Source organism: Marmota marmota, unplaced genomic scaffold (genome assembly GCF_001458135.2).
Source record: "Marmota marmota marmota unplaced genomic scaffold, marMar, whole genome shotgun sequence".
NCBI lineage: Eukaryota > Metazoa > Chordata > Mammalia > Rodentia > Sciuridae > Marmota > Marmota marmota.
Window position 1 is genome coordinate 16,316,896 of NW_026000222.1, and position 23,512 is coordinate 16,340,407.

General features: G+C 40.5%; 1 protein-coding gene across 4 annotated transcripts in view; it reads right to left on the bottom strand.

Annotated features, from left to right (window-relative positions):
* Prmt7 (protein arginine methyltransferase 7) overlaps positions 1–23,512 on the bottom strand; it is a 50,724-nt gene that overhangs the window by 26,492 nt on the left and 720 nt on the right. For all 4 annotated transcript variants that reach the window (XM_048792543.1, XM_015496163.2, XM_015496162.2 and 1 more), the window contains exons 2-8: positions 18,963–19,139; positions 16,223–16,259; positions 13,265–13,414; positions 9,319–9,427; positions 3,890–4,002; positions 2,579–2,820; positions 2,212–2,392 (exon numbers count right to left, since the gene is read on the bottom strand). In XM_048792543.1, the coding sequence (XP_048648500.1) occupies positions 2,212–2,392; positions 2,579–2,820; positions 3,890–4,002; positions 9,319–9,427; positions 13,265–13,414; positions 16,223–16,259; positions 18,963–19,139 (1,009 nt within the window). The remainder of the gene's footprint in view (positions 1–2,211; positions 2,393–2,578; positions 2,821–3,889; positions 4,003–9,318; positions 9,428–13,264; positions 13,415–16,222; positions 16,260–18,962; positions 19,140–23,512) is intronic.

The window sequence follows — 23,512 nt, forward strand, 5'->3', positions numbered from 1 at the left end:
GGCAAAACCTCTGTTCCAAGGTACAACAGGCTAAATGGGATTAAAGCAGTCTCGTGAATTCATGAGGGAAATTCATTAGCAGCTTTCAAATTCCAGACAATTGAAAAGTTACCACTGTTAAGAGAAAGGACACAGGATTCATAGTCTGAAGAACTAAGGACCAGAACCACATCACTGCTTCCTGGACACAAGGAACTAAGCCTGTACCTGAACTTTCAGAGTCTGTGTATTGCTGTGGTTACTTAGCATGTCTTATATGTGGATTAAAGGAGAAAATACACAATAACAATCTAAGGATATGCAAATAAAATTTTAACATTCTAAGATTGAATTCTGACCAGCCCCCCCCCCCCAGATGTGCACATGCGTGGGCACTTAGCCAACAGAGGATTAAAGCTACTGAGGAAAGTTGGAACAAAAGTCAATAGTAGAGGCTGGGGATGTGGCTCAAGCGGTAGCGCGCTCGCCTGGCATGCTTGTGGCCCGGGTTCTATCCTCAGCACCACATACAAACAAAGATGTTGTGTCCGCCAAAAACTAAAAAATAAATATTAAAATTCTCTCTCTCTCTCTCTTTTAAAAAAAAAAAAGTCAGTAGTAACACCAAAAAGATGGTGCCTGAGATGCTCAAAGGTAGAGAGAAGGTTTTATATCTTGGCCCTAAAATACCTTTCACTGTTTTTGAGAAAGGGTCTCACTAAGTTGCCCAGGCTGGCCTTGAACTTGGAATCCTCCTAAATTGCTGGGATTACAGATATGCACCAACATGCCTGGCTCAACATTTTTATTTTTGTTTCACTCAAAAATACATCCTGGATGCTGACTCATAATGGCAATGGGGTAGAGGGAGCATGGGAGGAATGGAGGATCTGAAGATAGGGCAAAGGGGAGGGAGGGGAAAGAAGAAGGTAGAGGATAGGAATGATGGTGGAATGAGTTAGATATCATTATCCTAAGTACATGTATGAAGACACAAATGGTGTGAAAATACTTTGTGTATAATTTTAGTGACTTGAAAAATTGTGCTCTATATGTGTAATATGAAATGAACTGCATTCTGCCATCATGTATAACAAATCAGAATAAATTAAAAAAACAAAATAAAAAATGTGGATGAGATTAGTGCAGTCAAGAATTCCCTGAGACCTCTTCTTTTAAGCTTTAAATGGAATTACTTAAAGCACTTGAAAAAATAAAGACTATTGTTTGATTTAAAAAAAAACATCCTGGAGATTGTTCCACATCAATGCCTAGAGAGCTACCTCATTCACCGAAAGGATATAGGATAATGACCCAAGGAGTTCTTACAGGCAGTCTTCAGGTTGTTCTTTTTCTACTAAGTTGGGCTTTGGTGAGCATTCTGCATGTACATTTTTCTGCAAATACGCAAATCTACCAGAGCCCAAATATGTACAAGTGGCATCACTTTTCACCAGGACCGAGCCACACTGTGCTCAATGGGTGTTCTGATGGTTCACTTTCCTGCTTTTTCCCCAAGTTTCATCATCAAGTGTGCTACCAAATTTATCCACTAATAGGTAAACATGGTATCTCACAGTACTTTATTTAGTTTTTATTTTCATTGCTGTTTAAAGTTGTAGTTCCTTACTATGAGTGAGGGTAAACAACTTATCACATGTTGATGAGTAATCTGTTTCCTTTTTGTAGTTCATGTTCTTCGCCCACTTTCCATTGAGCTATAGAAGATGGGAGTTTAAAGCCGCAGAAAGTGAGTCTGCGGTTCTCTATTACATTTATCTGAGCCCTTGCCTCCTGGAATTATTTGGGGTTGAGGGGAAGTATCCCAAGAAAATAGTTTTGCCAGGATGAAGGACAACAGCAAAACTAAGACTTCTGTGTTGCAAACCATGACTTTTGGTGATGATCATGAACTCATCCCAAGACGTCTATCTTACCATAGCTAGTCTGTGCTTTAATTTTTTATTCATTTATTTTTTGAAGCACTAGGGCTAGAATCCAGGGCCACAAGTCAAGCTAGGCACCCACTCTACCAGAACTCCATCCTCAGTCCCCTGTGCTTCTTTTCTATTTTTTCCCTGTGCTTTTTTTTAAAGAAAAAACTCTTAACTCTGACCATTCCTTCTGTCTCTAAATTCTTACCATCTAAGGCTCAATGGGTTACTTTCCCATGAACAAAAGTATACAAGTTTCCTGAATTACATGCAAATGTGTTCAGCTAGTGCCTCTTACCTGGAGCCCCTTTGGGTCTGAATGAGCCCAAAAGGGGGCCATTGTGCACTTGATCTTCCCTTCAGGGTCCATTTCAATGTCCCACCAGGAGAGAACCACTTGAGCTTGGCCAGATGCCAGAGGTTCAAACTGCCTGCTATAGAAGGCTGCTGAACTACTGACTTGTTTGCTGAAGTCCACACTGTGAAAGGATATTCAGGAATTGAAACATAATTTAATCTCAACACTGCATTGTTAAGCTTCTATGGTGAACTCAAAGGATACTTGGTTGCAGCTAGGTTTTCTTCCCAAGCAAAAATAACTTCCAAAGACCCAAATTTCATCAGCTGTCTCAAAGCCCTGTTCACTCAGGGAGGCTCCTTGGTACCTGAACATAGGCAGCACATCACTGAGGACAGTGAAGTCAGTAGGTGACACCTGGTTCAGCTGTATGTCATAGACAGAAGGTGCACCAGGGCATCTCTCCAGTTCTGAGGGAGGAATGATGACCTGCTCTCCAAGACTGGTCTGAACACGGACAGGAAACAGCTTGTTCCAGGACCACATCCTTCTGGACTCCACTAGCTGCGCATACACAGTTGCTCTGTGGGGCACAGCTTCACAATTTTCCTAAGTTTATGTAAATACAAAACAAAAGAACAACAATAAATCAGGCATCTGACCCACAGTAATTTTGATCACTATTGTTCATTAGGCTAATTCAGTAATATCTAATACCTTCCCACTATCAGGATAGTGCATTGTTTTTAGTCTTATGCCCTCAGGAAAAGAAAAAAAAAAAAGGAACTACATTTCAAAAAGAATATAAATTACACCTAAAATGATTTAAATCAGTTAAGTTCCTAGCTATCTGGTACTATTAAATACTTCAAAAATAAACCTTAATTGTCACCATGTTGATGAACTCCTATGACTTACTTGGAAGACAGAATTTAAGTCTTACTGCCAAGCAGTGATTCTAGCCCAGGACTCAAAAGCATCCTTTCAGCACACTCTTCCCCAGGCACCAGGACCAGAACCTCCTCACTTCAAAGTCTAATGGACAACCATCCACCCTCAACTGACCTGACATGCTGGATGTAGCTCTAGCCTTCTCTCTAGCTGTTCTCCTACTTCAACCATCCATCTACACATCAGGCACTAGGGATCAGGCAGTGAAAAGGATACTCATTTGTAATTACATAGAATCTCTCTCTTTTTTTTTTTTTTTTTTCCTTCCAGTACTGGGGACTGAACCCAGGGGCACTCTAGCACTATGCTGGGATCCCCAATTCTCCCTTTTTAAATTTGTCTTTATTTATTTAGCAGTGCTGGAGATTGAACTCAGGGACTCATGCAGGTCAGGCAAATGCTCTACCTTTGAGCCACATCCCCGGCCCCAACCCTTTTTAATTTTTACTTTGAGACAAGATCTCCCTAAATTGCCCAGTGGGGCCTCAAACTTATGACCCTCCTGCTTCAATCTCCCAAGTCACTGGGATTATAGGTGTGCAACACTGGCCCAGCTACACAGGGTCTTTCTACCTCAGCACTACTATGCCTCCCAAGCATTAACAGGTGCCTCAGGGTGTATGAAGAGCTACTAAGAACTGTGATAAACAAGATGCAGTAGTGAGCACTGTGTGCACAGTGGCTGAAATCAAAACAACACTCCCAAGGGAGGCCCTGACCCCACTACCTGTACAAGATGCCTATGTGCATGCTCATAGGAGGGCAGTGCTCCCTCTCCAATCAGTTCTGTGTCAAACAGCTCTGTGACCAGGATATTGGCTCGGCATGGCATGTCACCATCTGAAAAACAAAAGGGAATGGTGTCAGAGAACCCAATGGTTCAGTACACACACACACACACACACACACACAAAATATATATATATGGAAAAATGGCAACCTCACAAATCCAGGTTCAAGGAAAATGGGTGCTTTCTGCATTGTTCTTTCAACTTTTCTGTATGTTTAAGACTGGGGGAGAGTCTTGAAAAAAATAATAATAATATAAATAAAAACCCAAAAAGAAAATCTGATAAAAATACAATTAGAGGGCTGAGGATGTGGCTCAAGCGGTAGCGTGCTCGCCTGGTGTACATGCGGCCAGGCTTCGGTCCTCAGCACCACATACAAACAAAGATGTTGTGTCCGCCGATAACTAAAAAAATAAATAAATAAATATTTTTTAAAAAAAAATACAATTAGAGAAGGCTGGAGCTATAGCTGAAGAGGTAGAGCACTTGCCCAATATATTTGAGACCCTGATTTTGATCCCTCAAACCACAAACAAAAAGACGGGGAAAAAACGGGGGTGAGGGAAGTTCCAAATTGTCCAAACTGAAAATAAATCAGTCAACTATGTTGAATTTTTTCTATCCTTACTAGCAAAATTATTTGGAAAGAAAAAACTGAATACAAGTACTTCAAATACTTCTAGGCTGTTGAAAAAGGGCAAGAAAACCAAAGCAAGAGAGGTTGTCTGATGACTTATTCACTGGGAGTCTTGACTACAACCACCAAAATTGTAATTCATGATTTAGAATCCCCAGATTCCTTCCATTAAATCCTCTTAATTAAGTTGGTTTCTTGCCACCCAACAATCTCCTAAATAACTGCTGTTTTAGAACAGGGTGTTTTTTGTTGTTGTTGTTAACTCTTGTTTTCTAAACCTCTATAATGAAATGCTACTTCTACAAAATTATAAATTTTAATGAGCCAAGAGACAAAATAGACTTTAGAAGGGGCCATTCATCATGGAGAAACAACTGTAAACACTTAAAATGACTCATGAATTACAATTTGACAAAGCCCACTCATCTTCCCTACACAGAGGACAAGTCACACAGATGATGCTAGAAAAGAGAAACATAAAATGGTTCAGCAGGTTGTAGTAGAGAAAGCTTATGCCTGAAGTCCTGCAGGCCTGGACTGGATCTTGCTTTCTAGTCCTGAATCCTCGATTCTGACCATCAGTTGCCTCATTCATAAAACAAAGAGAATGAGCTCTGACTCACATGGTATTGGTTAGGACATCAAAGATAAAAAAATCATCCCCTTCCTCTGAAGTACACTTGTGTGCTTAATGGCAGTATTTAGTAAAAGAGGTAAAGAAAAAACTTATTTTTCCTGGCACAAAGACCATTCACTCAAGTGGCCTTGCCCATCTTTCTGTGATGCCAAAATCCAACTGGAATACACTATCCCAAACAGACCCCACCCTACTGCCACATATCTGCTCCTCCTTGATGTGTTTCTGCCCAATCACATTGCCCAAAAAATGGCATAATTTACCAGCTCCCAAAGAGCAGGAACCCTGCCTTACCCATTCACTACTGTATCCTGGTGCCTAGGACAACACAGCATCCACTAATAGTCAACTAGTGAACACTAGCTGAATTCTTTATTCCTCTCTGTCAGGCTGGGGATATAGCTCAGTGGGCAGAGTGCTTGCCTTGCATGCCCAAGGCCCTAGGTTCAATCCACACACACACACACACAAAACTGTGTCATTCCACAGCCAATCAATCACCAAGCCCTTCCAAAATAATTTTTAAGCCAATTATAAAACTTAAAATGATGTATCGTCCCAATTTGCTTCATTAAAATAAATACAAAACTTTATGATCTGGTGAATTTTAATAAATATTTCTTGAGAACCTGGTATTTAGTGTGAGGGGGAGGTACAGAGAGGCGTAAAGTGGGGCAGTTACTCCAGTCACTTCCTAAATCTTTGCCAAGTGAACAGAATGGATGGGTAAGCAACTGCTACTACCCATGATTGCTACGTAATCCATCTCTGGGGAACAAACCACAAACTTATATGCCATTTGTAAAAAGGGCACAAACAGAACCTTGGAGAACACACATTTGAGAACAGAAAGAACATAACAAAAAAGAACCAAGACTAGGAAATGCCCCTGGGACCCAGGAAGAGAGATTTTGAAAGGAATGAATCGGAGAAACACCTATCCTGCAATGATTAGAGAAGGGAAATAGGAAGATACCAAACTTGTCAAAGATGAAGCAACTTGTTGAGATGGGGTTAAAAACAAATCCCATGGGTTAAATCCCTAGTACCAAAAAAAAAGTCCATTTACAAGAAGTTACATACCAAGCAAGGTTAACAATCTACTCACTAAACAAATTATCTCTGAATCCCTTAATGTGCCAGGCCATGTGCAGATAGGGAATGGAATTATTAGTAAGATCTACCTGGACCATGACCGCATGTCGCAGCTGTGAAGGGATACAGAAATTAAGTGGACAACTACTTAATTATTTAGCTATTGCAGTAATAAGTGCCCAAAGGAAAAGTATGAAGAAAGCACACAAGGGACCTGGCCTAATCCAGAGTATTTGTGAACAAAGCCTGGACAAGGGCATGGAGCAGAGTCACAGGAACAGCATTCCATGCAAGGCCTCCTTTGTAGGCTAGTCTCCATGCTGTCAAGACAAATTTTCAAAAGTGAAAGACCTCCCACTTTGGGACACTACGGAGTATGAGGAATCAGACTTATTTGTCCACCATCATCAACCAAAAAACTGGGCAAGTGTTTTAGACAGTGAAAAAGAGGCAACACAAATTGTTCCCCAAGAGAGAAACAAATCAGTGAATGCTCCTACTTACTGCTCTGGCTTTTGGCACTTTCCAGATATTTGTCCAAGGGCCAAGAAGTAAAGCAGAGCACAGCAGTCCTACTGAGCTACACATACATAAACTAGATTCAAGAAAGTAGAGGCAGCTAGAACTGATCAGGGGAGGAAGCCAGAGAAAAAGTTATACAGAACAAGGGCTTCTGAACCACACAGGGTTCTCCTTAAATCTTAAACACAGGGTAAGATTCCGCAAAGCCAGGCAAAGCTGAACAATTTCCATAACCCTCAGAGGACTAGGAACACTCAAGTTTTGATCACCCCAGACTACAGAATCCTTGCAGAGGCCCTACTCATACCATAACAGTCTGGTCAAAGTAGTCTTAGAGCAGTGGTTCTTTTTTTTGTTTTGTTTTGTTTTAAAGAGAGAGAGAGAGAGAGAATTTTAATATTTATTTTTTAGTTTTCGGCGGACACAACATCTTTGTTTGTATATGGTGCTGAGGATTGAACCCGGGCCGCACGCATGCCAGGCGAGCGCGCTACCGCTTAAGCCACATCCACAGCCCAGCAGTGGTTCTTGACAGGTAAAACTTTTGCCCTGCCTTAGATACTGGGACATTTATAAATGTCTGAAACATTTTTAGTTGGCCCAAATGATGGATGTGAGGGGAGTGTTCTGGGCATCTACTGGGTAGAGTCAAGTGACCCAACTCATGCCAACATTTTTAAAGAAGACAATAGCTAGGCACGGTGATGTACACCTGTCTCAGTGGTAAAGCACCTCTGGGCTCAAACCCCAGTACCAAAAAAAAAAAAAAAAATTACTAAACATATGAAAAAGAAAAAATGTGACCCAGAGCCAGAATAAAAATGAATCAATTAAATTTTTTTCTTAGAAAAGAAAGAGACGGCAGAAATAAAACAATGTTAAAACTACAAAGATAAACTAAAAAAGCAGAAACAAAAGAGTACACACTGACAACACTGCTAAAATTCCATTTCCTTGAAATTCTAGAAAGGATAGACCTATCCTAAAGAAAGTGCATCAATGGGTATAATAGAGCCAAGGCTATTTGGGAACTAAGTACAGGGTCATGAGGAATCTTTTGGGCATGGTGTCAATAGCCTATTATCTTGATTGTGGTGATGGTTACAAATGTGTTTCTATTTGTCAAAACTCACTAAACAATACTCTTAAAATAAGTTCATTCTTTTATGTGAATCATACCCTGATAACGTTGATTAAAATTTGGATAACGGGAGTCTAATACTCCCATGCCTTAGGCTTATAATAAATTTTGTGTGTTCTTTTCCCTTTTTTAAAAAATAGATGATTTCCACACTTATTTGTATGCTTGTTATGTTTTAAAATAAAAGACAAAACTGTTCTTTTATATATTTCAGATTCTTCATATAAGAACAATCGTTTCAGTTATCATCATTATTATTATTGTTACTTTTATTTCTGCAGTGCTGGCAACTAAACCCAAACTCTTGTGCATGCTAGGCAAGTGCTCTACCACTGAACTACATCCTCAGCCTCTTGAGTTAGGTGTATTTATCCTGAGATAAAGAAAATGGACTTGAGGTCTCCATGAGATCAAGTCCTGAGAGTTATNAGACAGGGGGCGGGGGGTACCAGGGGTGGAACCTAGGGGCATTTAACCACTGAGCCATATCCCCATCCCTTTTTATTTTACATTTTGAGACAGGGTCTCACTAAGTTGCTTAGGGCCTCATTAAGTTGCTGAGGCTGGCTTTGAACTTAAAATCCTCCTGCCTCAGCCCGCCAAGTTGCTGGGATTACAGGCATATGCCATTGCGCCTGGCCCAATATTCTTTTAAATGAAGAAACATACTGACTTTAGATAGATGCTTCACTCCTAAAATATTGCATTTTCAAAAAAATTAGTGATACCCATAACATACCACAGAAAATTTTTATTTGTGTGTGCAAATGTTTCAATTGTGCTCTCTAAACATGGCATGTGAAATTTTAGAAGTCTGAATCAAATTCCTAGACTATTAAAAATGCGCTGGATACCTCAAGAGCATGTACCATACAGGAAAATGTCACATGCTACATGCTGAGACATGATATCAGAACTATATAAGCTTCTTCCTGCTATCTTAGTTTTACTTCTGTCTGACCAAACTTTAGAGAGGTTGGCCATATAAGAATTCCAACTTGCATAAAGCAAAAGCAGTTTTCAGGGTTTGAGATATAGCTTAGTGATAGAACATGTGTGAGGCCCTGAGTTCAATCCCCAGTACTGAAAAAAAAAGAAAGAAAGGAAAAAGAAGCTTTTGTTTGTATGACTGCTATTACACTTGATTAGCTCTGGTGTTTTCATAGCTGATTTGTTTTAACTAGTAGACTGATAAACATCAAAAGAAGCAAAGTGCATAAAGTCAGAGCCACTACACAGAGGACCTGGATTTATTCTAGGTAGTTGGAAAAAATGTTTTCCTCTCTCATACAAGAACAAATAAAACTTTCAACACAGGCGATGTAGATCTCACCTGGCCCTACAGTCACCTCAGTGGAATGCTTGTTGATAACCTTAATTTTATCACTGAAGCCATTTTTCTTCACAATTTTCACAGCAGCATCAGCCATAGGCTTGAAAACCTGGAAATCAGAGCCAAAACCCAAGGAAAAGTGAGCAATAAATACATCCTATCGTCTAGGGTTAGCAAGATATTCTGGTCTTAAGATTTCTAACTTAAAAGATTTCATTCTTTCCAAATCCTTAAATGCTTTATTCTACAAATATGTGTCATGCAAGTAAACATAAAAGGATGAGATTCAGGATTAACATGCATTTAGGAGCTTCCACTGCATACCCAGCAAAGCGGGAATAGAGAGGATCCTGCACTTCTTAGGAAGGGCGATAGGTGTCACTGCCATGCTATAGAGATGAAAGGACTTTGCCTCAAAAACCTGGTAAGTGTGCCACACTTTCCAGAGGAAACTGAGGCTGTTATTATGTTAGATTAAGTGTGGACAAATTACAGTTATGCTCAGAACTGTTCCAGATGCCCACTGCTGGCAGAATACATCCTACATTTCCTTACGGTACTCAAGGTCATCTAAATGCAGGCCACCTAACCTTCACAGCCATCCCCCAGCTCCCATACAATTCTTCCCCTGAACAATGCTTAGTTAGCCACACAGATCTCCCCACTGTCCACAGGCCAGCCTAAGGCTTCCCTATCCTGACCCCCACCTGCCATATCAAACCCATCTTCACAAGGCGGCACAAATCCTTCCCTCTCCAGAAGTCTTCCATGAACTCAGCAAGTCTCCCTAAACATAAACCTCTCCAACTCTTAATTTCCAACCTGCCTAGTCTAGAGTCACAGCTCCAACCACATTAGTACATAAAACATACTAAGTCATATGTGGCCATACACAGAGTGGAAATACAACAAATGACAAAATCTCTGGTCACAATGACAAGATTTTCATTCTTTCCAAATCCTTTTCTGTATTTTCCACATTTTCAACTACGAACACATATTTCTTTACTATAATCAAGGGGGAAATTCTATATTTGGGGGAGAGGGAGTTTACTAGAGTTAAACCCACGGTGTTTTACTACTGAACTATATTCCCAGACCTTTTGTGTGTGTGTGAGTGTGTGTGTGTGTGTGTGTGTGTGGGGGGNAATATGTGGTAATAAATATAAAAAGTATCTTCTCCTATCTTAATTTCTTGAAAATACACAGAACGTTTAATATAAAAACTAGTATTGGGCTGTGGATGTGGCTTAAGCGGTAGCGCGCTCGCCTGGCATGCGTGCGGCCCGGGTTCAATCCTCAGCACCACATACAAATGAAGATATTGTATCCACCTATAAATAAAAAATAAATATTAAAAAAAAAATATATATATATATATATATACATATGTTGGGAGAAAAAAAAGAATATATACGTTGGGGCAGGGCGTGGTGGCAGTCTATTCATGTACCAGCTCCTGCCATAGGACCAGCATCTCTCAGACTCAACACATCCAATATAAATGTATTAACTTGAGCTGGGGATGTGGCTCAAGCAGTAGCGTGCTCACCTGGCATGCGTGGGGCTCTGGGTTTGATCCTCAGCACCACATTTAAAAAAAAAAAAAAAAAAGATGTTGTGTCCACCGAAAATTAAAAAATAAATATCAAAAAAATTCTTTAAAAATTAATAAATAAATAGATAAATGTATTATCTTTCCAACCAATTAAGCATATTCCTCTGGGTTCCTCTAACCAGTCAATGGTACCTCTGCCCTCCTACGTACCTGCACTAGGAAAACAACACACAAATTTGCACACTCCCTCCCATCAAAGCTACCACTATGAAGTGAATTACATAATTAGGAACAGAGCCTTTGGTTTCAGGTCTAGCTTTCCTGTTTATTAATTGCAGGACTTAAGTCCTTAACCTCTCTGAGTCTTAGTTTCTTCATTTGCAAATTAAAGATAATAAAATCTACTTTGGGACTTTTGTGGTCGGGTGCTTGCTTAGCATGTGCAGGGCGCTGGGTTCAATCCCCACCCCCCCCACACACACACACATACACAAAGCCCAAAACAATAAAATCTACTTTAAAGCTATCAAGTCAACCATCCTAAAAAATTGATTTCTTTGTATCTGCTCAAATACCCTTGTGAGTCCCTTAAAGTACAGAAGAGGGTTTTTTTTTTTAATATATATATTTATTTATTTGCTTTTAATTACAGGTGGACACAATACCTTTATTTTATTTTTATGTGGTGTTGAGGATCAAACCCAGTGCCTCACGCATGCTAGACGAGCACTCAACCTCTGAGCCACAACCCCAGCCCCTGTGCCACGACCCCAGCCCCCAGAAGAGGTTTTTACTCCTTTCTATGAAATTCCATGACAAGTGCATAGTTTCTCACACATGTACTATAACTCTCAGGACTTGATCTCATGGAGACCTCAAGTCCATTTTCTTTATCTCAGGATAAATACACCTAACTCAAGAGGCTGAGGATGTAGTTCCACAGTACAGTGCTTGGCTAACATGTGCAAGACCCTGGGTTCAATTCTCAGCACTACCAGGCCAAGTATGGTGGTGTACACCTGTAACTCCAGCAGCTCAGGAGGCTGAGGCAGGAGGACTGTGAGTTCAAAGCCAGTCTCAACAACTTAGGAAGGCCCAAAGCCACCTAGCGAGATCCTGATCTAAATAAAATGTTAAAAAAAAAAAAAAAAGGCTGGGGATGTGGCTTAATGATTAAGAGCCCTCGAGTTTAATTCCTGATACCAAAAAACAATTTTTTTTAATAACTCAAAATTTTATTTAAAACTCTTTACTGTGGCATGTAGGTCCTAGACAAACTGGTTGCACTCTACCTTCCTGATCTATCATGTCCTTTACCAAGACACTGAATAACACTGTTCTCCAAACAATATTTCCTTAGCCTAAAATAGCCACCTTTCTATAACATGAGTATCAGAGGCCACAGTGTAGGGATGACAGGGCAGGGAGCTGAAAAAAGCCTGGAGAGAACATGCTGGACTGTTAACCACCAGACTTTACATGAAATAGCAAAAAAAAAAAAAAAAAAAACCTATTTTAAGTCACTATTATTTTTGATCTTTATTATTTCCATCTCAATAACTGAATCCAATTTTGTAGAGAAAAATACTTAAATTTACACCCCCCTGTACACCCCAAATTTTAACAATGGTTAATTGTGGGTTAATAAACAACTTATATTTATCAAATTTCCTATAATATACATTATTTACATTTCAGAAAATTATGTTTAATGTTCTAAGAAATAGCTGATTGGTAAACATATGATAGATTGCTCCATAGGAACATTTAACTTTGCTGCATATTCCAATTTCCCAACACCAGGCCACAACCCAGAAAAATTAAATCAAAACCTGTTGTGGGGGTGGGGGCTGGGGTTGTGGCTCAGTGGTACAGCACATGCCTAGCATGTATGAGGCACTGGGTTCGACTCTCAGAACTGCATATAAATAAATGAATAAAATAAAGGTCCATCAATATTTAAAAAAATTTTTTTAAAAAAAACCTGTTGGTATGGGGGAGGACTGGCAAAAGGTTTTTCTTGAGAAGGGAGTCTCACTATGTTGCCCAGGCTGGTCTCAAAATCCTGGGTTAAAGTGATCCTCCCACCTCAGCCTCCCAAGTATCTGGGACAACAGATGCATGCCACCACATGTACGTGTCATCAGTATCTTTGAAGTGCCTCAGTAAATCTGATGTGCAGCCAAAGACTAAGAGCCACTGTTTTCAGAGCAGCAAATGAGGTCATGGAATCACATCTGACTCATCTCTAAGTGCTAAGAACCTGGCTCTGCACAAGGAATGGAACACGCCCTCTATAAATGTTTATGAACAGACAGAGAAAGTGCAAAGGCATAAGGCACTTTCTATTTAAGACACAGGACACACGCTCAAAACAGTGTAGCTCACCTCAATAGCATAGCAGAAGTCGGCACCTGCTGTGACAGCCATCATTGACAAGAGTCCTGTGCCAGTACCAATGTCGAGAACTATGGCTTTCTGTCCTCTGTTCTTTACCCTGCTCACGGCAGCCCGGATACCCTGGTAATATTTTATATTCTAAGAGAGAAATAAAAGAGCTGTTACTTCACACCAATTATTATAAATAAGTAAAAAGGTGCTTTGCAGAGTTGGAGAATCATGGTTTGCAGCAACAATGTTAATCAGGACCCACTGACCTTTCCAGCCCCTGGAGGAACAACAGTGGCCAGCTGAGTTGGGTGGGCCTTCTAAGACTTCAGGAGCACTGCATCAGCTTCCAGCTCATTATTAAGTGATCATATTCCTTCCTCATTCACTCTTCTATACTCTGCTTAGTGATGCTGGGACAAGAGCTTTTTTTTTTTTTTTTTTCCTCCTAGGTGTTAGATACAGCCAATGGGGGAATAAGAGGGTGACAAGATGGTAGGAGCAGGGAGAATCTTGCTCCTTCCTACAAGGATGCTGCTCTGGTCAGGGTCCTCTCATGAGTAGCAGTTGGTTTCAGACCCAATTTCTCCCAGAACCTCCATAATAAGCCTCCTCAGAACCCTCTCAGAGAAGCAGCAGCCCTCAAGTTGTGATCCCTTTCAGAGGTGAGAGCATCAGCTCCCCAAGCCTGTACAGCCAGTTTCTGCAAACCTTAAATTTCTCCTTTTTCTCAGCCCTAGGTGAGGCAAGGGCTCCCTGCAAGCATTACCGCAGTAAGCTTTTTGTGTTCTTGCTGCCTTTTTTGGGAACCCAGGGGTGCTTAACCACAGAGTCACATTCCCCAGCAATTTTTTAAATTTCTGAGACAGGGTCTCACTATGTTACTTTAGAGTCTCACTAAATTGCTGAGACCGGCCTTGTACTTGCTACCCTCCTTTCTCTTTATATGCCTCTTATATCTCTTATTTCTTTGCTACCCTCCTGCTTCAGCCTCTCGAGTTGCTGGGATTACAGGCATGCATCACCCCATCAAGCTCTTTAGTTATATACATAAATTTATATGCATATGTATGTACACTTATGTATGTATCATTCATATATATATACATATATATATATACACACACACACACACACACACACACACATATATTAAATTCAGGGGTGCTTTACCACTGAGACATATCCTTCAGCCACTTTTATTTTTTTTAGACAAGTTGCATAGGGTCTCATTAAGTTGCTAGGGCTAACTTTGAATTTACAATCCTCTTGCCTCAGCCTTCTGAGCTGTTGGATTACAGGTGTGTGCCACTCTGCCCAGCTACTTTAGCTACATTCTTATGGACTTTTCCCCCTGGCTTTACTAGAGATCAAACCAAGGGCCTCACAGGCACCAGGCAAGTGCTATAGTACTGAACTACATTCCTTTTAGTATCTTTTAAGTTATATTCTTGTATTGAGATCTCTGAATTGATTGCACTATGGTCAAAGAGTGTTGCCCTGTGGATACCAGTCTTGTACTAGTTACTTACTGCTGCATAAAAACTTATCCCCAAATCTAATGGTCTCTTAATATTCCTTATTAACTTTATCAATTTAAAAAGACGTACAGATATTTTTTTCCATCATTTTTTTGTTATTTTCAACAGAAAGATCAGGGTACCTATTCAGCCAAACCAATACAGATGTAAAATAAGATATCTCTACTTCACTGAGCCATCAAGATAGAAAGAAGTTATGTCCTGCCAGGTGCAGTGGTACATGCCTATAATCTCAATGGCTCAGGAGGCTGAGGCAGGAGGATCACAAATTCAAAGCCAGCCTCAGCGACTTAGTGAGACTCTGTCTCAAAATAAAAAAATAAAAATTTTTAAAAAAGTTGGGATGGAATGCCTTTTGGCCAAATCTCCTGGAAGCCACAGCAAAAAGGACCCGCTCTGCAGGGCAGACTATGCAATCCCACCGTTCAGCTTTGAAAAAGAAGGAAATCTTGTCATCTGTGACAACATGAATGGACAGGGGGCATGGGGCCAGGGTTTGAGGGTGGGCATTAAGTTGAAAGCCAGACAGAGAAAGACAAATACTCATTATCTGACTTATATGTCAAATATAAAGAAGTTGGAACTTAGAATCAAAGAATGGTATAGTTAAAGGGTATAAAGTTTCAGTTATACAGGATGAGTAAGTTCTAGAAATCTATTATACAACATGGTGACTACAATTAATACTAATGAATGGTACACTTGGAAACTACTAACAGAGTAGATTTTAAATATTCTTACCACCAAAAGAAGCATGTAGGTAAAGATATATTAAAATCTTGATATGAACATAGCTTGATATGAACATATATACACACATCAAAACGCCATATAGTACAACACAAATATATCCAACTTTTATCTTTTTTTTTATTTTATTTTTAGTTTTTGGTGGACACAACATCTTTATTTTATTTTTATGTGGTGTTGAGGATGGAACCCAGTGCCCCACACATGCCATGCTACCGCTTGAGCCACATCCCCAGCCCCCCAACTTTTATATTAATAAAGTTAAAGAGTGCAAAAAAAAAAAAAAAAGAAAGGAAAAAAACAGAGTCAGGGGTAGGATCCAGCCTTCTGATTAATTGCCTGACCATTACACAATACTGCCTCTTAGTATTATTATCACATCATGATTCCTAGGGGAGTTTTGTTTCTTTTGTAGTACTGGGGACTAAACCCAGGGCCTTGTGTGTACTGAGCAGGCACTCCACAACTGAACTATATATACTCTCAGCTCCTTTTTACATTTTGAGCCAGTCTCACCAAGTTGAACTTGTGATCCACTTGCCACAGCCTCTCAAGCAGCTGGGATTATAGGCATGCATCACTGCATCCATCTCCAGAAGTTTTTAACATTCTCATATTCCAAGATTTCATACACCATATCAAAATAATGATTTCCCTTTACACTTACTCTGTCTTTGTCATGTAGCATATCTGCATAGGATGACCTAAAAGACAAAAAAAGACAGGTCAGAAACCTTTGTTCATAATGACACACATCAACGCATGAAGAGCATTCACAAATATAAATGCATTCTTCAATCAGATGAAACAAACAAATCATCCATTTTAAGTTATTATAATAGAATTAAAAGCTGTGATTCTCTGGTACTACAGAAAAAAATCTCAGAAACAGATGTTCCTTCTTAGACCCCAAAATGCTATGGTAATTAGCCCTGTCCTAATAATCTCATAGCCACTAGCATCCTGATCATGTTATATGTTATACAATTTCCTCCTTTGGAAGAATTCTAAATTCAATATCCCTAATCCTTGACCTAAGCTTGCATACATGTGCACCTTGGCAGGTGATGCTAGGAGGAGGAAGTGGGAAAGGAAAATCACACATTTGCTATGTAAGTGAAGGCCATCATCCATCATGTCTAGCATCTTCACTTCTCTTTATTTTTTATTTTTTTTGTGGGGGTGGTGGTAACCAGGGATTGAACTCACAGGCACTCAGCCACATCCCCAGCCCTATTTTGTATTTTATTTAGAGACAGGGTCTTAGTTGCTTAGCACCTTGTTGTTGCTGAGGCTGGCTTTGAATTTGCAATTCTCCTGTCTCAGCCTCCCAAGCTGCCCAAAAAAAAAAAAAAAAAAAAAAAAAAAAAGGTACATCAACAACTAAAAAAGAAAAAAAAAGTTCAACAACTACAAAGTATTAAAGGGAGGAGAATCATTTATCCATATATTCTGCCATAGAAATTTACAAATCTATGGTCTGCAATTAATTCTGCACTTCATTTTCTCCCATAATACTACACTGTGTGGTTTCCAGTCTTTTGCTATGCTAACAAAGAATAAATTCAACCTAGTTGAGAGTAAAGAAAATTATATTTACTTGGGGTTAATTAGAATTGCAACCTAGGAAAACACAGATTTAAACAATCTTGAAAATGAGTTCCCTGCCCACTTTTTAAGGCATATTCACTCATCATCTTTCTTGCCTCATCAGCTACTCACTTTCCCTCACCACCACCAGCTCACTGCTGTCACTAACATTAAACATCAATCATCAAGGACTTCTCAGCAGCCTTGTTGGGCATGTCATCTTTCCTAAAACTCTCTCCCCCTTTTCACTCTGGCCAATCCCTCCTGCTTCTGCCTCTTGAGCTACTGCAGGATTTCTTCTTCAGCCTTTCATGTTCCACATCCTCTCAGAGACTATAACCCCTCCCTGTTTTAACTCCACTAATTTCAGAAGATCCTCTGTCTCCAGACCCACATGTCTATCTACCCACTGGCATATCCATCTGTATGTCCAAACCCAAACACATCATCTCCATCACCTTCCCTTCCTCAACACTGCCCATTCCTCCTGTATCCCCTCTACCTTAGGGGATAGCTAAGGTAGCTCCATCCCCTAGTCACTCTTATCAGAAATTTTGGTGCTTCTTCAACTTTCTCTCTCCTTCCATCACTGCTTCCAAACTCAAACTCTGAGTTACCAAACTCAAGCTCCCTCAAAGGTGTCTCTTTCTCTCTCCATCTCTACTGCCTAAGCTTTGGGCCTGCAATATTCACCCAAATGAATTCCTCTTTCCATCCCATTCCCCATACTGCTCTCAGCAAGTGTTCCAAAATACAACCTGATCTTCTTTCTCCCACTTAACATTTTAATTACTCAGAAAATAATGTACAAAGTTTTAGAAGTAAGGCAACAGTGTTGAGCCCTTATTCTGTAGCAGACACATATTTCATGCAATCTCAAGCAGCCCTAAGATAAAGATATTATATAGTGACATGAATATTATTTAACAAGGCATGTGGTATTATACTACAGGTTGGTGAAGTAAAATAGCATGGCCAAGTTAAGAAGTGGTGAAGCCCATACTTAAGCCCATGTTCCTCTTCCTGTGTTTTATTCCAACTCTTTACAATGTGATTTCCACTGACCTTTCAGCACCTTCTCTCACCACCTACTTTGGTGATACTGGGAATTAAATTCAGATATACTCTACCAGTGAGCTACAACCCAAGCTTTTCATTTTTTTCAAGACATGGTCTTGCCAAGTTGCCCAGTATAGTCTTGAACTTGCTATCTTTCTGGTTTAGCCTCCTGAGAAGCTGGGATTACAGATATGTACCACCATGCCTGGCTATGCTATAATTTTTTATACCTATCTCTTCCATAAAACTGCACATTCCTTAAGGATGGAAAACCAATTTTCTCCATCTTGGTTTCCACAGTCCTAGCACAGTGTTTGCAAGTTGAAATCGCTTAATGATTGCTCAGTAACTACAACCACATACTTTCAAACATCCCTTCTAAGGGGGAAAAAAAAGCATTTTTCTTTTTCTTTTTTACTCAAGAGAATCTGCCTATGTAAGTGGGTCACCATTTCAGTGATACAAAAATTTCATCAACTCCACTAGTACTGAATCTTGGGTCTTCTTTACAATACTAGATAGATCTTCTGAGACTGGTAAGGCAGCTACAAATGTCTGGCACTCCAATGGGCATGACTGTACCTAACTCTACAGATACCTTCCTGGTTAAACAGACCTGCTCATGAATAACACCAGCTATGATCATTAAGCACTGAGTGACAGTCTACTGGAGTCATCCCAGCATGGATTACAGGCATCTGCTTTGAGAAGAGTGCACAATCCAGCTGTAGTCCCAACTATGAACCTGCCCTTGTTACCTGGCAATCTCCTGGTGGTAGTCATAGTGTTCATCCTCTTCCAGCCACTCAACAGATCCTGTAGTGGGATTGGCTCGCCCACAGAAGACCTTCATGGTGCCACGAGCTCCCCAGTGTCTGGATAGAAAAGCAGCCTTGCCAGTTTGCTTCTTAAGAACAGATCTGATGGTCAGAAATCTATTCAATCATGGTACCCAAAAATGAGGAGAGGACAATAAAACAAAAGGTGAGAAAAAAGAATTAAGAAATTGACAAAAATATCAAAGTCATTGAAGTATTTGTTAATCACTATTTTCATCTTTCCATCAAGATTTAATTGATCTTGCCAAGCAGGAAGGTGCACACCTGTAATTCCAGCAACTGGGGAGACTAAAGCAGGAAGATTGCAAGTTCAAAGTCACTCAGCAATTCAACAAGGCCCTAAGCAACTCAGCAAAACCCTGATTTAAAAAAAAAAAAAAAAGGATTGGGAATTAGAAAACATGTTGCAGGGGTTCATGTGGGAAACAATCCCAAAACCCTTATCCTGTGGTCCATGTACAACCACTTCTGAAGTCATTTAAAATTCAAGATTGTAGTATAGAACTTTGTTCAATGGAATTCCTTTTCTGCCGGTGATACTGCTGTGGATAAAACCAGGAATACAATATCCTTTCAGAACTGTAGTCACTGGCTTTATAATTCTGTATAATTAATTCCTTGCAGTGTTGGGGATTGAACCGAGGACATCACATGGTAGGCAAGTGCTCTACCACTGAGCTACACCCCTAGTCTCAAATAAATGTTGTTAGATGGGAACCATGCCCTGTATTAACAATTTTATGAATGACTGAACTTCTGGGTAAACACTTCCATGGATAAATCCCTCATATATTAGTATGACTTGTCCTCTTTCAGAAGGAGCACTCACTTCAGATTCAGGAGACATTCTCTGACCCTTTCCACATCCTCCAGAAGCTATGAACTCACATTTGAGGAATGAATGGAAATCATCAAGCCAAACCCTAATTGTATTACTAGTCAGATTTCAGTTACTCGTTCAAAACTTCTCTATAGCAGACACTGTGTTAGGGACTGGGATAAATAGGACCACCATTATAAGACAGAGGAGGTCCTTGACCCCTTAGAGAATAGACTCTATGTGAGTGCAAGAAAGGAAGTGTACAGGGCACATTTAAAAAGAATAGTTACAGAAGGACTCTGAAGAAGACAACATTCAAGTTGCGAGCCTGCATCGCAAGCCAGGCTAAAAGTTAGGGACATAGTTTTTATATGCCAGGAATGCTTACCCCAACTTTCCAAGGGCCATAAACTAAAGTAGAAAGAACAAGATGCATAAAGAAAATGTGATAAAAGCCTGAATGAATGAAGCGCTTCCGCACAAGAAATAATAGGAGATTAGAAGTGAGCTTCTAGCTTCAGGCCTGGCCTGCTCCCTACAGAGTCAGTAAGTCACAATGAACAGCAGGGATGTAGGAAGAGAAGGGTGGGAAAGGACAGGAGAAGGGAAGACATAGCTGAATAGCTTTCGTATTTGGAAAAAAAAATTGCAAAAACAAAACTTTTCTTATTTTATTTGTCATCCTAGGGATCCACCCCAGGGCCCTCGCACATGCTAGGCAAGTGCTGACCACTGAGCTACATTCTCAGTCCTCCCCCTACCCCACCCCACTTTTTTTTTTTTTGTCAATGGAGAGTAAGGTGTGAGGAAATCTGGACCTGGTGTGAGAGAGGGGTAGGGTCAGTGAGAAGTCAGGGCCTATCAGGAGCAGGTGGAGGTGACCTCTTTTTTAGGGGCAGTGTTAGTAAATCCAGCTACCTGAGGGTGGGGGAAAGCAGGTATTCTGAGAGGCAAGAGGAAGTTCTTGATTAGGAGCCTAAGCATCAGAACCTGGCGGCCAAAGGGAGAGTTGGCAAAATCTGAGACTCAAGGAGCTGGAGGGGAAATAGGGAGGGCCAGGAGCAAAGGACAAAGCTGAGAGGTCAGCCAGGGTGCAGAGGACCCTGAGTCCTGGCTAAGGTTTCTGACTGTGTCCCCAGGGCCATGGGAAACCAGAGAGGGAGCTGCTGGTTGGGGTTCTTTGGTTATGTTAAAGGCAAAATTACAGCAAATTTAATGATAGATTCCATTGGCTTCTATTCTACAGACTAGAATGCAAATCCCCTGGGCCAGCCGTGGACTTTGTAAGGTGGGAACAGGGAAAGAGAACAATAGAAAACAAGAGCCTAGTAGTTATGATCAGGTTGCTCCAGGCTGCTACATTTGATAAGGTTTGAAGCCCCGGGGACTTCCTTACTACCCTGACTCAGGTAGGCTGGAATCTCCCGTTTCCAGGAAAACTTGTCTGTTTGGGGATCTAACTGCCTCCTGAAAGTCCCAGTTTGATTACATGGTATGTAGCATGAGTCACTCCATTTTGTTTTGGCCTGGCCTTTTGGGACCCAGTTCAGGAACTCAGTCCAAAACAATGCCCAGGCCCTCCCTCCCATCATTTTTACCTTTAACAATGAAAAGCAATAAAAGTTGTTTTGGGGAGTGTAGCCCAGTGGTGGAGTGCCTGTCTAGCCTGCAGGACTTCCTGCCTTTGACCCCAATACCACAACAACAGAAGATAAAAAGGCAAAACCCAAGGCTGGGGCTGAGGCTCAGGGGTAGAGCACCTGCCTGGCATATGCGAGGCCCTGGGTTCCATTCTCAGCACCACATATAAGTAAATAAATAAAGTAAAAATCCATTGACAACTAAAAAATTTAAAAAAAAAAAGAAAAAGAAAAAGGCAAAACCAAACAAAAATAGGGAGCCAAGAGAAGAATTTGGCCTGCAGGCTGTATTTGCTGATCTCTATTTCAGACTTTCCTTTTTTCAGTCCTGAGGGTTGAACTCAGGGTCTCACATAGGCAAAGTAAACACTCTACCACTGAGCGATATCCCTAGAACATTTTCATCTTGAGACTGGGTCTTACTAGGTTGTCAGTTGGCCTCCAACATGGGATCCTCCTGCCTCAGCCTCCCAATTAGTTGTGGTGATACATACCACAGATCCCCCTGATCCTTCTTTTAGATAATTCAAGTCATCCCATCTCTTTGTGATTTTTTTTTTTTTGGAGACAGGGTCTCCCTATATTGCCCAGGCAGGCCTCAAACTCTTGAGTTCAAGGGAATCTCCTTCTCCTTCTTTTTTTTTCTGTACCAGGATTGAACCCAGGGACACTTAACCACTGAGCCACATTCCCACCCCTATTTTGTATTTTATTTAGAAAGAAGGTCTCACTGAGTTGCTTAGTGCCACGCTTTTGCTGAGGCTGGCTCTGAATTCGCAATCCTCCTGCCTTAGCCTCCTGAGCTGCTGGGATTTCAGAGATGTGACACCATGCCTAGCTCCCAGCCCTTTTTTATATTTTATTTAGAGACAAGGTCTTGCTGAATTGCTTAGGACATTGCTAAATTGCTAAGGCTGGCTTTGAACTTGCCATCCTCCTGCCTCGGCCTCTTGAGCAGCTGTGATTACAGGCATGCACCATGGCACCTAGCAAGGGAATCTTCTTGTACGGGCCTCCTAAATAACCTCCCCATTAGCTACAGACCCATGCCTCAGCACCCAGCATATTACACATTTTTGTTCGTGTTTGTTTTATCCAGTGCTCAAGATGGAACCCAAGCCTTAAGCATGCTAGGCAAGTGCTTTACCACTGAGTTACATTTCCAGCAACACTGCCATTCTGTATAAATTATATAAACAAAATATTGACCAAAAAATAATAGAAAATAATCATTGCTGCAAATATATTGCAATTATTCAATGGTAGTTATACTAGATGTCAGAAAATAATTCAAACTTTTTGGTGTATCTGGCATGCATGAGGCCCTGAGTTCAATCCCCAGCAATAAAAAGAAATAATGGTACTAATTAAATTTTTTGGTTCTTGTTATCTCATCAAAATTGCTCTCTTCTAGGTACCTACATTTGGTTTCAATTATAATTTTTTTACAGAGTTGCAGTAGCTCATATTTCCCATGATTTTTCATATTATGTATGTTGTTTGCATGAAAAAACTGAAAAGGCTGGGCCATAGTGGCATGAGACTGTAATTCCAGTGACCCTGGAGGCTGACGCAGGAGGACTGCATGTTCAAGGTCAGCCTGGACAACTAATCAAGACCCTATACCTAAATAAAAAGTAAAAAGGGCTGTAGATTTAGTAAAACATAACAAAGCATCCTGGGGTTCAATCCCTAGTACTCCAAACTAAAACAACAATGGTAAAACACCATTAAAAAGACGCTGATATTTTTTCATTATCGTATATCTTTTAAAAATGTCATTAATAAAATTGGTGCAGCCAATTTGGAAAGCAGTATGGAGATTTCTTGGAAAGCTGGGAATGGAGCCACCATTTGACCCAGCTATTCCCCTTCTCGGTCTATTCCCTAAAGACCTAAAAAGAGCATGCTACAGGGACACTGCTACATCGATGTTCATAGCAGCACAATTCACAATAGCAAGACTGTGGAACCAACCTAGATGCCCTTCAATAGACGAATAGATAAAA